A 13,940-nucleotide genomic window follows, 5' to 3' on the forward strand; every position below is an offset into this window, starting at 1 on the left:
TTCGGAGCACCTTTTTAGAAAATTCTCAATATGTACAAAACTGAGACAAAACCCGGCATACATTACATTGATACGCCGCCCATACGATATCCCAGACTCAAAAATAAAATAGGTAGAGCTTATGCTTCCCTTCATCCAAACGTTCTTAGATGCCTCTTGCCATTTTTCCCATGGGACATCCCTCAAATTCAATAACACTGCTTGGCCCCTTTCTCCTCCCTCAAACAGTTAACTTTTTAGGCAGTAAATCACGGCTTAGAGAAAACAACATAAGGTCATCTAGACATTCCTCAGGCCTTTCTCTTCTTGTTCTCACACTGGCTTGCTGCATACAAGCTGCACACAAGCAATGAGGTTCAGGAAAACTGAATAATCGTATCCTTTTTTCTGTACTCTGTTGTTTCTAAAATTTCCATGTTTTCCAAGCTGCCAAGATCTGTCCTAGCTACCCTCCCTCCCAAAGGCAGACAACCAGTAACCGAATCTAACCTCAAGCCACTATGTTACCTAATCCAAGTTTAAGTAACCAAATCTGCAGCTCAAAAGTTAATTAACTGTTCCTTCTTAATTTCATGAAGAAAAAGCTACATTTTACCTTTCACTTCCCGGTGTGGTAATTCTGTAAAAACGATGCCTCAGGTGATGCTTGTCCCCGTGATAGCAAACTGTGCACAAGTCATAATTTGTGCATTCAGCACATTTCCATCGGATGCCAATGATAGGTTGCTGCCGACAAGTATCACACATAGTCCCATCATGCTTGATACCTGTGGGAGAAAAAGGAAATGAAAAGACTAACAACTTTGCTACACCACTACACAGATTTCTGCTGCACACCATTAAAATGTGAAACTACATACTAAAAAGTTAACAATAGAGAAATGCTGCTAGTCATACCCTATCAGCCTATATGACTGAGGGGAAAAGATAGTGGACTTTGCTTCATATCTCCAGTTGTCAGTCTGTTCCTGAAATATTTTACCTTTTCTCAGCTTAAAAGGCTGAGAAAGCTATGTTTGTTTCCTTCCATCTATACAAAGGAGAGAAAGAAAATAAGAAATCTTTTAGCTATAAATTAAAGGGTCACAAATGCGTTTATCAAAATATACAGGCAATCTCGAACTTTATTTTGGGATTAAGGTTATCAACACACCTTGTATCACAAAGGCTACTGTGTTCAACTGTGTGTGACAGTTTGACTTACACATTTTGCACAGTGGAAAAGATAAGTGCTTATCTCCATTCTTTTTTATACAGAAAAAAAATTAAGCTCTCTTGGATAGATGCCATTAGCTTCATGAAAATCTGTTACCATTTTTGAAGCAGTTTACTGCTATGCTGTTCTTTTTTAAAAGAATGTGCCAAAGACAGATCAAATGTAACCCACCAGCATGTGCTCTGCCCAAACTTCCACAAAAACTGAGTTCTCAAGACTACTTATTCCTACAGCTTTGCCAAGCTACAGCTGAGTGAAAGTGATCAGTCACAGTTTCTATCCATGCATTCTGAATACAGTGAACAGCCACGAGTTCATTTCTAAAAAAAGATCAAATTCTGCTGCTGTTTGGAAAAAATTGAGCAATAGAAGAAAGAAGTACTGGCACTCAGTTAGTCTAATAGCACTAGACAGAAATGAGCACTAAAAAGTTGGACTAACACAGAAATTTCCCAGTTACTCCCCCTTCAAAAAACCCAGATCAGTCTGAAATCAGTGAGGAAAAAGAATGGGTTTTGTCCCCTCCAGAAGGGATGTTCTCAGAAATGATTGCCAAATTCACTATAAATCTATTAGTCACCTATGTCCTACAGCTGAATCATCTGCAGAAAAGGAAAATTAACAGTTGGAGAGGCAAAGCTGAAGGAAATGCCTTCCTGTTTGATCATTTCACAGAATCACATAATAGCTGAGATTGGAAGTAACCACTGGAGATTGTCTCTTCCAACCACTGCTGCTCAAAGCAGGGTAAACCAGAGCTGACTGCCCAGGACCATATCCAGCCAGTTTTTTGAGCACCACCAAGAACAGACTTCACAATGCAGCGTATTCCAGCGTTCAATCATCTCTATAGCAAAAATATTTCTTCTTATGTTTCCGTGGAAATTCCTGTATTTCAATTTGTGCCCATTGTCTCTTGCCCTGTCAGTTGACAACACTGAAAAGAGCCTGGCTCCATCCTCTTTACAACCTCCACCAGGTATTTATATACCCTCTTAATATCTCCCTGAGCCTTCTCTTCTCCAGGCTAAACATCATATTCCTCAGTCTTTCCTTGTACTAGATGCCTTAAGATCCCTTTGCTGCAAACACATTTGCAGCCCTTCACTTGACTCAGTACGTCCATGTCTCTCTCGCACTGGGGATTGTATTGAAGCATTTTACTACTTTTTTGGTGCTCTGCAAGAACAGGTACATTAAAAGGACTGAGATATCCTGCTAGTGTTTTTGTCACCTTGTTTTAAAAGTTATGGTGCTTGGGGTTGAGGGGTGGTATTTGTTTTGATTTTATTTCTAACTGACTGCTAAATTGGTATTTCACATATAAACAGAGAAGTTACACATCTTTGGAATTTATTTCTTTTAATATCTGCTGAATTTCAGGGAAGACAATTGGCCAAGGAATACATTTATTCTGGATGTGAAAGGACCAAGGAATTGGGTGCTGCAGGATTCTTCTGTTGGTCCAAGCAGCAGGAAAGAGGGCAAAAAAGAATCATAATCAGGAGTCATGAGTCATTTAATACAGAATACGTAAACTTAAATAAAAACTAAATATTTCTAGCCAGAGGCCAAAGTTACTATGGAAAGATCAAGGAAAAAAACCATACAAAGATATTTGACTCAAGTCATTTTACTGGCCATAGAGCCTGGGACTTAAAAGAGAACAGCGTATTCGGAGTCTCTGATCTAGAGGGGCACGTCTGTATCTCACATGTCCCTAGACACCACCCTGATAGATACAGCCTTTCTTCATCCATTTCCTGACATGTGATTCCAGCAGCAACACCCACTTCAGTGCATGCCTCACATGACCATGATGCCTCCATTCTTTCTGTTATGCCAGTAAATGGTTTTTGCAGAGTAGAGATGTAAACTGCATCAAGAAACATACCAGGCTGGAAAATAGTCATGAGGAAAAATATTCAGCTGAACTGCTTTCCCATTCCCATTCTTTGTGGTGCTGCACAACACTGCTGGTATGACAAAGAACTGCAGAGAAGGAGCAGGCAAGTAATCCTGTTACAGAATGTCTAACCACTGCTCTAGAGATCTGGAGGAAGAAGTAGATTTGGATGGTTCTGGTGACAGTGGACTAAGAGACTTTTAATTTCATCTGCTTAAAAAAAAGAGGGTAAAAGAAGATGCTACTACTGGATCACAAAATGTGACAGCTAAATTGTCATTCACAGTCATAATACAAAGTTACTTACATCAATAGCAAGTGTTAAAGAAGATTGAAAGAACGTATTTGGGTTTAAGTTCGACAAGATATTACAGGAACACAAGTCTGATTAACCTTGGCTGGCTGTCAGATGTCCACCCAACATTCTCCCTCCTCAACAGGACAGGGAGTGAAAATAAAATGAAAAACCTTAGTCAAGCTAAAAGTGAGATCATTTACCAATTACCATCACAGGCAAAACAAACTTGACTTGGTGAAAATTAAATTCATAGCTAATTGAAAAAAAAAAAAAGGAGGATGGTAATGAAGACAAAAACTAAAACATCTTCTCCCTACACTCTACCTACTTCAAAGAGACAACTGCACTCCTTCATTCCAAACTCCTCTATCTCCCTGGTTCTCCCCACGGTAGACAAAATTATGCAATAATTTTGGTTGGAAGACCCTTGAGAGTCATCGAGTCCAACCATTAACTTAACACCACCAAGTCCACCACTAAACCATGTGCCTAAGCACTACATCTACATGTCTTTTAAATATCTGCAGGGTTACTCAACCACTTCCCTTGGCAGCCTGTTCCAGTGCTTGAAAACCCTTTTGGTGAAGATGGGGAATGGAGGGTTATGGTCAGTCCATAGCTCCTCATACTTTTCCCCTGCCCCAGTACAGGTCCTTTCCACAGGCTTCAGTCCTTCAGGAAAACACTGCTCGAGCATGGGCTCTCCATGGGCTGCAGCTTCCTTCAGGGCACATCCACCTGCTTCAGCACGGGGTCCCCCACAAGCTGCAGTGAGGATCCCTGCTCCACTGTGGCTGGAAGGGGACAACCTGCATCACTGTAGTCTCCATCTACTCACTAACCATCTACACACCAAAACTCACTACTGAGGACCTCATGGCAGCGGTACATGCACTCGGAGGGAGGGAAGGAAACTTTAATCCTAGTGTTTCAGACTAGATCAGCTCTACCCGAGATCAGCCTTGAGATCATATATTTCACTTTACTTTCACCAAAAACCAAAGCAGTTTATGTGCTACCAAACCACCCCATGACGTAAATCAAAGCACAACATAAAAGAACAACCAGGAGACTGGATCAAGTGTAGGGCTCTGAAGTCAAACTAAAATCCTGACCCAAATGCAAGCAGTATCTGTCACAAACTGCTTCCGCTCTTTGAAAGCAAGGGTGTTTAAGAAAGGTTGAGAAATGCAAACTTTACAAAGTTTATATTAGGAAGGAATGCCTTCATTAAGCTACTGGAATAAATTAAAGTGCCGTAAAAACTTCAGAATTCAAGCAGCAGCCCTGCAGCTGATCAGCTGTGCCCCAAAACAGCACTTTAGCTCTCTAAACTGAGATAATGAAAACACTAAGCTTCTAACTTCTCTTCAAAATTTCCTCAAAGTAGGCTATTTCAAAATGAAACCGGTTTTGTATCATCTGCACTAAAAAAACCAAAAGAAACCAGATAATGAGAAGTGTACTTTCACCGTGCTTATTACTTTTAAATAGCTGCCATTTCCTAAGGTCCCTCCAACCTCAGTACACCATAAAATCCAGTATTCCTGATCTCCATTTGTCATTAATGTTTTTTACTATTTGAATTTTATGTTAGTTTTCCACCTTTATGTCCCTGCCATGGTTATCTTCATTTTTGTCATCTATTCCCAAATCCTCCCTGGATTACTCAGCCCACCATTCCTCCGTCACCTCTCATTTATACACCAGTTTTACACCCCTTTCCTACAATTTTTTTAAATCCATGCTCACTCTTGCAAATGTGAAAGGAAACAGAAGCAATGCTGCTCAAATTGCTATTTGAATTTGTTACAAATAGCTCTTTTGTACTAAACATAATTAGCTGGCAATATAGAGCTGTCCAGTAAAAAGATATTTTAACAGTAAAATAAGTTGTACAAGGGGTATCCACATCATTTACTGTTAAGCACAGAAGACGCCAATAGCGACTTCAATTACATCTGAGAACCAACAAAATCTGCTTTCCAATGGACTTATTATTCTCTACAGAACTCTAATAAGCCAAAATTCCTTTGTATCATAATGACAACACTACCATCAGGTAAGGGATACCATAAACTATTTAGAAAATCGATTCATTTACATCTTAATTCAAAGAGAAATAGCAATGCTTTGTTCTTTCCATTCTTCCACTCCAGACAACTTTTACACTACAGTCAGACTCCAGGCAAACTGAAAACAAAGAATTCTTAGAGATTAACCAGTTGGATTTTGACAAACTGCATGCAAACTCAAATCAGTGTTCCCACAAACATAATAATAATGGCCAGTCTTCGCGAACGAAGATTTTGGGAAAGGTCTTTTACCTTTCCAGCCTGTGCAACGGATTTTTTAGGTGAGACACAGCATGCGCTGAACTGAGCCCACCCTTTAATCCTAAGGTTCATCTGCCGGGGCCAAGCAAGCTTGGACAATGGCAGTGAGGTCCTCAGGATGTAGGTTTGTTTAGAGTGACCTTCTCATAGATGGATGGCCTCACAGGGCTAACGAGCTCCATCTGCCCGGGGGACTGGGAATCGAACCTGGGTCGCAGCGGTGAGAGTCCTGCATGCTAACCACTAGGCCACCAGGGGTCCCACCCACAAACATAACTAATCTATTAAATACACTGTTTGGAAGCAGCCAGCTGACCAATTATTATTATAAACACAAAATGCCAGACTTGCTAAAGCATGTGTCCTATCTGGTAAGGGTATCACAACATACACGTGGAGGGAGAAAATTACTGTGTAGGAGACACAGGGGAAGGACACGGTAAAAGAATATATTTATTAAAAAAAAAAAGGCCTCCCAAGTACCACTACTAAGGAAGCTATTAGATTTTTTTAATTTGTGAGGGCTCCTGTAAGTATTTACAAATAGCCACTAAAAAAATCTTGACTAAGACAATATTACACTTGATGTGGGACCCCTGGTGGCCTAGTGGTTAGCATGCAGGACTCTCACCGCTGCGACCCAGGTTCGATTCCCCGGTCCCCGGGGCAGATGGAGCTCATTAGCCCTGTGAGGCCATCCATCTATGAGAAGGTCACTCTAAACAAACCTATGTCCTGAGGACCTCACTGCCATTGTCCAAGCTTGCTTGGCCCCGGCAGATGAACCTTAGGATTAAAGGGTGGGCTCAGTTCAGCGCATGCTGTGTCTCACCTAAAAAATCCGTTGCGCAGGCTGGAAAGGTAAAAGACCTTTCCCAAAATCTTCGTTCGCGAAGACTGGCCATTATTGATTATTATTGACACTTGATGTGCTAAAAGCAAGAACAAATAAACAAATATGTAGGCTAAGTCATATACTGTGGTCTGCCTTTTAAAATACTCCAACGTGTAAGACTTCATGACGAATTACACAACTTTTCAGGTTACAAAAAACTATTAATACAAGTACAGAAAGCCACTCAGCTCTTCAACACATAACACCTAAGTTTTCAATATTAGCAGAATACAACACATAATGCTTTCCACACTGCACTGATGCGCATTCTAGTTGAGGGATAATTCCACATCAAGATTCCATTTCCAGACCTCCTATGCCAACTTCCCTTGGTCAAACACAATTGGGTAAATATTTTCAGTAAGAAAATAACATTGTTACTTTGAACCAACCATATAAAAGCAGAAATGGATGACAAGTTTTGATCTAGGCTCTATTGGAAGCAAATCTTCAGAAAGACAATAAACAAAAAGTTCTTGTAATGGTCATGAATGTTATGCGAACATAGCCAGGTGTGCTCTCTACAAACATGCTACTTGTCTGGCCTTTACCTCTGGCAAAAGACTGCCTTCCCTTCTAAATATACAGCTTGGGTTTACATTCTTCTGGTTTCTGTTCAACAACTCCAAAAACTACTCCTTTCTGTTTCTTTTCCACAAAACTACCAGAAAAAGGGGACACTCAAGATTCCTAGATCTTGGCAAAAGTCACAGAAATAACAGGGTTTATTTGTAAGTAATCGAGCAACTACACTGCACTGCTGATGTATCACATCCCACCACTTGTCCATTGAGGAACCCACTATAGAGGACCTACCTAAAGTTTCCTTTCTTTTAACTGAAATCTCACTTCTTTTCAGATCGTTAGTTTACCAATCCCTCTCAATCACTCTGTCTCATTTAAAAAAATGCTGGCCAATGTAAATATGACCACACTAAGAAGCAGCTAATATAGCTACCTTAGCAGACATAGCCAGAACACCACAAAACTTCACACCACAAATCACTCATTACCCAGATGACTACATCTGGAGCAAAGAGCTTACAAGAGATTCTTCATGTGAACCATAAATGAGCTTTTAGTTTTCAGAAGACTGTCCTAATACCTTAGTACTAAGGCTATTTAAGTTTTATAAGAAGTTAACAGTCTCACAGTGCTGGTAATAGCCTACAACCATTAAAAGACAAGAACAGTACATTTTTTTAAGTCTGTGAAGCATTGTTATGGCATATACATATTTATGAACATATGTATCAAACTCAAGTTTCTTTTTTTTTTTTTTAAATAGAATGAGCTTCAAGCACTACTTCTGTAACAAAGTAAGTTCCAGATCCATCACTACTGGTTCCGGCTGCATAGGCCTCAAGCTCATCAAAGCTGCAACTCTGTCTGCAAGCACCACTTTTAAGAACTTACAATCCAGACCATTTTTTAACACCTCATAGAATGAACTCCCCACAACAGCCAATTTAATTTTGCTTTTTACTACTGTATTTTTATATCTAATTTGTCTATAAACTTACAGTCATGTCGTGACTGTAAATTTGTGAACCGGAGAATTTTTTTTAAACTATAAGAGCCACAATTTCATACCCTGCTAAGTATCATCAAACAAAAAGCCATTCCACATTCTATATTTCCCTGCTCAACAGCATCATTATTAATACTACCATTACAAATTCCTGTCACCTAATCCCACTTACGTAAGTGCCCCTTAGAGATAGTATGAAACTATCATCCAAAGTCAGTCCTTTAATCCAAACAATGGATAGTCACTACCATGGAGAAAATATAAGTCACTACAAAAAGGTGAAGAAGGGAAGTGATTTGCACAAGACTACAAAGTGAATCAGTAGTAAAACCAAGATTTCAATCCAAATTTACAGCATCCTAACTCCATTAACTTTGCTCTTTTGCTGCTACTATTTCACACATTTTTACTCTTTCTATCTCCAGGGAACCATGACCTCAAAAGTAACTCCCTCTAGCAAAAAGCAACCCTGGGTATTGCCATGCAACAGTTCCATAAAGATGATGCGCGTGTTGGCCAGAAACCTCAGGAAGAGAAATACCATTTTTTTAAGCCTGACAACAGCAGTGTTTATGAGTTTTCCCCACAGCAATATACACAGTCCTACCTGAAACAGAAGTGAAAATTCTAATACAAAAGTATAAACAGAAAAGAAAATTAGAAAGACTGAAAAAAAAAGAAAAAAAAACCAAAAAAAATACAAAAAAACCACCAAACAAACAAAAAAAAAACACCAAAAACCCACCAAAACAAAAGCAGGGTAAGAACAGTTAAAACTGAGTATTAAGTCTAGGCCTCCAGATGCAGTTAACCGGATACCGTCTGCTTGCAAATACATCCAGCAGAGCCAGAACAATGAGCATTCGAGGCTCATATTCAACATCTATGCATATACTTCAGTTCTAAGCAGAAGCAGTCCTGCTGGTTTCTGCAGGACATCAAATGCAGGTAAAGTTTCAAAGCATAAATGTCTGCAAGACAAGGGCTGACAACTTGAAAGACTACTCTTCACTTCTTGTTTTAAAACCAAAAAACAACCATGAAGCCAGGAGAGAGGAGGGTGCCCAGCCATAGAAAAATTAAAACCATCTCAAAGGTTCACCATGCAATATGTAGGGTTTTTTTCTTAGCAATAGTTTTTGTAATCAATTAGAGTGAATTCCATGATTCTGTCTCCTCAAAAGCCCTTTAGCTTCAACCCACTGCTATAATTTTCCTTTCTGTAATACTACACATGGTTGGCACAAAGATGGTCTCTTCGTGATGTTCTGAATGAAAGACATATTAGAAAAGCAGTACAACCAAGTACCTCAATAAATCAGTCCAATCACCTCATCATTGAGGCAATCCTGCCTGGCCCGAAAATCACCTTGTTATATTTCTGACGAAACTCGACAATATAAATATTTTTCTTTGTGAGTTTTCACCGTAAAAAGAGGTGCTAAAATGAACATTTCCCTGCAGTGCTTGCAACACTAACACTGCCGCATAGTATCAGTGCAGATCTAAATCCATTGTCCAAAATGACTGGACTTAAAGCATACATATCAAGCAGCCAAATAGTTCAAAGAATGAACGAATGTGCTTTTTCCTCCCCCCCAGTACCTTCGCTATTTTACGGCAGGTCTGGCAATACAGATAAAAGGCAACGTGCAGACTACAAGACAAAACCGTGTTTCAACCACTTAATGTAATCTGTAGCAAAAAGGTGCTACACTTCTCTTCTGCAATCCTCCCTATACTGGACTCAAGAATGACTGTCACCCTTTCACAAAAGCATAAATTCAAGAAGGGAAGGGTGGGGTTGTGAAAACAAACCCAAACCTTGATGAATCCCCCTCTCTGTTGCCTCTCTCCACCGCACCCCAAGAACACCGGGAGCCCGCTGTTTGTAGCAGATCACTTCTGCTTTGTCTACCTCAATTTAGCAGTCCCAGGACAACTTCTCTCCCCTTGGCCCCACGCTACCGATCTGTCCCAAGTTCGCGTGTACACACACACGGACGCCCACGCGAAGGGAGGGGGAGGGTGGATGACTCCCGCCCTCCTCCCAAAACCTCGGGGAAGGGGAAAGAAGGGGCGCCATCTGCCCCCGGGAGGGGACCCCCAGCACCCCCCAAAAGTACCTTGGGGCCCTGCCCCCGGACCCGCCGCGGCCGGGGGGTCCCTGCTCTCCCTCCCTCCCCGCTCACCGGTGGGCGCGCTGTCGAGGATGCGCAGGTCGTAGGCCCCGGAGCAGCGGTAGTTGGCGGCGGTGCCGTTGTCCCACACCACGACCACCTCCTCGGGGCTCTCGAAGCTGCGCACGGTGCCCACATGGCCCTCGCCGCCATCCTGCTTCCCCCACTTCCAGTCCGGGCCCCGCACCACCCGGGCCCCGACACCTTCCATCACCCGGTTGTTCCGCGAGCTGCTCATCCCGGCGGCGGCGCCCCGGGGCGGGCGGAGGGGGCGCGCAGCCCGCAAGCGGCGGAGGGGGACCCCGATGGGGGCGGCTGCCTCGGGCGCCGGGCGGGAGTCTCCGTCCGGCTCCTCTCCTCGCTCGTTTCCTTCCTTCCTTCCTTCCTCCCCGCCTCCCTACGCGCCCATTCCCAGGCCCCGGCGGCACCCCCCGCCCGCTCCCACCGCGGCCCCGCTCCCGCCGCTACATCCGGGACCTGCGCCCGCAACGGCGGCGGCTCCAGGGAGACCGGCAGGGCCGCCCCCGCCCCACAGCGCTGCGCAGGCGCGGCCGCCGCGGCGGGCGCGGCGCTGGAGCGCCCCCTGCGGAGCCGCGGCGGGAACTGCCCCGATCCCCTGCCCCGATCCCGGGGCTGCGCCCGCGGGAACGGCAGGAAGCCGAGGAGGGAACAGAGGGTTGTTTATCCCTACCGGCAGGGCTGCCTGCGGCTTCTCCAGCTCGCCAGCCTGGCGATTCCTTCTGGAATCGCGGAGTCCTGCCCAGGGCTGCGGCGCCGCTCCGCCCGGCGCTGAGGTGATGTGGTGGCGGCGCCGGGAGCGGTTCCTGCGGACGGGCTTCCCGGACCGCCCTCCTCCTCCGTGCACAAGTTGCTCGTATCGCCTCTCCTACAGTGGCAGAGGGATTTTCAATTAAACTATATCAACGAAGCCGTGCGCGGTCTAGCTTAGGTAAATGGATGGGGCTCTGAACAACCTGGTCTAGTGAAAGGTGTCCCTACCCATGGCAAGCTTTAAACTGAAAGAGGGCAGGTTTAGGTTGGATATGCGGAAGAAGTTCTTTATGTGAGGGTAGTGAGACACTGGAACAGGTTGCCCGGAAAAGCTGTGAATGCCCAGTCCCTGGGAGTGTTCGAGGCCAGGCTTGATGGGACTTTGAGCAACCTGGTGTAGTGGAAGGTGTCCCTGCCCATGGCAGGGCAGGCTGGAACGAGATGATCTTGAAGGTCTCTTCCAACCCAATCCATTCTATGATTCTGCAATTCTATGATTCTAAATCTGTGTAGTGTTTTCCTCATTTCTGAGTTACTTCTGTGTCCTGAAATCCCATTTTCTTTTCAAACTGTGGACACGAGTCTTGCATTCCTACTGAGGTGAGTGAATCTGATGGGGCTGTACTTCTGTAGCTCAGGGGCATTTTTAGCTGGTATTCAGGTGCCCGAGTCAGCCAAAGGGAGGAACTGGTACCTCCACCTGCCCTTCCCACTTTGGGGCATCCCTCCTGGATGATGTACTTGCTCAAAGGTCAAGCACATACCTGCAATGCAATTCTTAATCAACTACCCTCTTCATTGGGACCCCTGGTGGCCTAGTGGTTAGCATGCAGGACTCTCACCACTGCGACCCAGGTTCGATTCCCAGTCCCCTGGGCAGATGGAGCTCATTAGCCCTGTGAGGCCATCCATCTAAGAGAAGGTCACTCTAAACAAACCTACGTCCTGAGGACCTCACTGCCATTGTCCAAGCTTGCTTGGCCCCGGCAGATGAACCTTAGGATTAAAGGGTGGGCTCAGTTCAGCGCATGCTGTGTCTCACCTAAAAAATCCATTGCGCAGGCTGGAAAGGTAAAAGACCTTTCCAAAAATCTTTGTTCATGAAGACTGGCCATTATTACCCTCTTCATTAGCTTCATGATACTCAAAAATTTCCTTTAACTGCACATATCCTCACTAATCTTTTACAGAATCTGATTCTTCATTTTTAAAAGGGTCCTCTAATTGTTTTGTCTCTCTCTAACCGTGTTCTGTGCCACCTTTTTAAAAGCATCCATCTTAAAGGACAGACAAGTATAAACTAGACAAAAGAAAACCATTTCTTAGTCAACAGGGATATGGCTGATAAAACCCAGCCCAGCTACCATTGTGTCCTGGGTATTTTTACTGTTTCTATGCTTTTTTCCACCTTTGCAGTTATTAATATGGCTAGAAGAGTCTATGAGATAATTTTCTAACTTCTTTTGTGTAGTTTTTTACCACATGTATAGCAGAGAAGAAGAGTATGAACATGTAACCACCAGACTACCACCACATTCCGCACATAATTCATTCCTTCCTAACCCATGCTAAGGCTAAAGAATGCTGCCTTAAACATGAAATTGTATCCTGACAATGGGTGATCCCAAGCAGTGTCTGATTTCTGCTTCTGCACTGAAAACCTCAGAACTTCACAGATACCACCCTAGAGGAGCACGCAATTGCCAGGCAGTGTGGTTTTTTAGCAGATGCTTCTCCTCATAGTAAAGGTACCCACAGTTTGTGCTAGCTTATTGCATTGGTGCATGGCAGAATTTCCCAGAAATTCTGGACAGTTCTTGGTTTATCAAAGGATCTATCTAGGCTCTTATGGGCATAATTTTCCCATCTGCCTCATTCTACTTTTTCATGCCTTGGTTCATGCGTATCTAAGGATAACCCAGGGCACGTTTTTTTGATTACTCTTTGATACAGTTGGATAAAAAATGTATGCCAGAAAAACCCATCAAAGTCTGAGATCAGAATTAGTTCTCCTGGAGAGAATCAGAAGAGTTACATTTATTTTTCCAAGAAGGATATCTCCTAAATTACAGACCATAACAGAGTCTGCTGCTGCTGCTGCAGTTCAGCAGCCATGCATGTGCGTAGATACTATCCTGGAGCTTCTTCTCTCCTGATAATCCTACTGACAACTCATGCTCTGTCTATCACAAAAACCTCCTACTCACCTGCTTTTTCTATCAGATGATTTACTTGCAAAAAACAAAATCTCTAAAGATGCCTGGATTATTTCAGAGGTGTCTTAGACAAACAAAAATATAGATAATAACTAGAACCCAGCATCTCTTGGACTGAATGTGAATGCTCCCCTAAACAGCTAACGGGGAGTCCTCTGTTGCTCAAAATACAGAGAGGCTTGTACCGTTTTATTTGTGTGGTGGAAAATAAAGTGAATATATTCACTTGCCAATGATTACATGACTGATTTCTGCACTCTAATCTCCTGTCATTTCTAGTCCTATACGGCCACAAAGTTGTGGAAGTTGCAAAATTCTCATTGGCTACATGATTAGGTTTTCCAGAATCCCAAATATTTTACAATGTTATCTCTTTGAATCAGACATTATATTATATATTCTGTAGACCTGCTTGGTTTTTAACCAGCCAGTAAGAAAAAAGGGTATTTAGCTCTTAAACCTTTTATTTGAATTAGCCTTCAAAATAACCCGTAAATACCAGTTTCAGATGGAGATTTAAAAAGTAACAACAGAGAATGGAAAAGGATATAGCTTTGGGGAAAGATTTATTTGTCAAGTTGGGCATTTAGT

At 43.1% G+C, this 13,940-nt stretch overlaps 1 protein-coding gene across 4 annotated transcripts in view; it reads right to left on the reverse strand.

Annotated features, from left to right (window-relative positions):
* MIB1 (mindbomb E3 ubiquitin protein ligase 1) overlaps positions 1–10,863 on the reverse strand; it is an 81,346-nt gene extending 70,483 nt beyond the window's left edge. For 3 of the 4 annotated variants that reach the window (XM_027675332.1, XM_027675323.1, XM_027675315.1), the window contains exons 1-2: positions 10,375–10,863; positions 596–767 (exon numbers count right to left, since the gene is read on the reverse strand). In XM_027675332.1, the coding sequence (XP_027531133.1) occupies positions 596–767; positions 10,375–10,600 (398 nt within the window). In that variant the 5' untranslated portion in view covers positions 10,601–10,863. The remainder of the gene's footprint in view (positions 1–595; positions 768–10,374) is intronic. The other variant, XM_027675340.1, reaches the window with a different exon arrangement.
* Between the last annotated feature and the right edge of the window lie 3,077 nt (positions 10,864–13,940).

This window comes from Neopelma chrysocephalum, unplaced genomic scaffold (genome assembly GCF_003984885.1).
Source record: "Neopelma chrysocephalum unplaced genomic scaffold, ASM398488v2 Primary Assembly neopelma1_22, whole genome shotgun sequence".
Taxonomy (NCBI): Eukaryota; Metazoa; Chordata; class Aves; order Passeriformes; family Pipridae; genus Neopelma; species Neopelma chrysocephalum.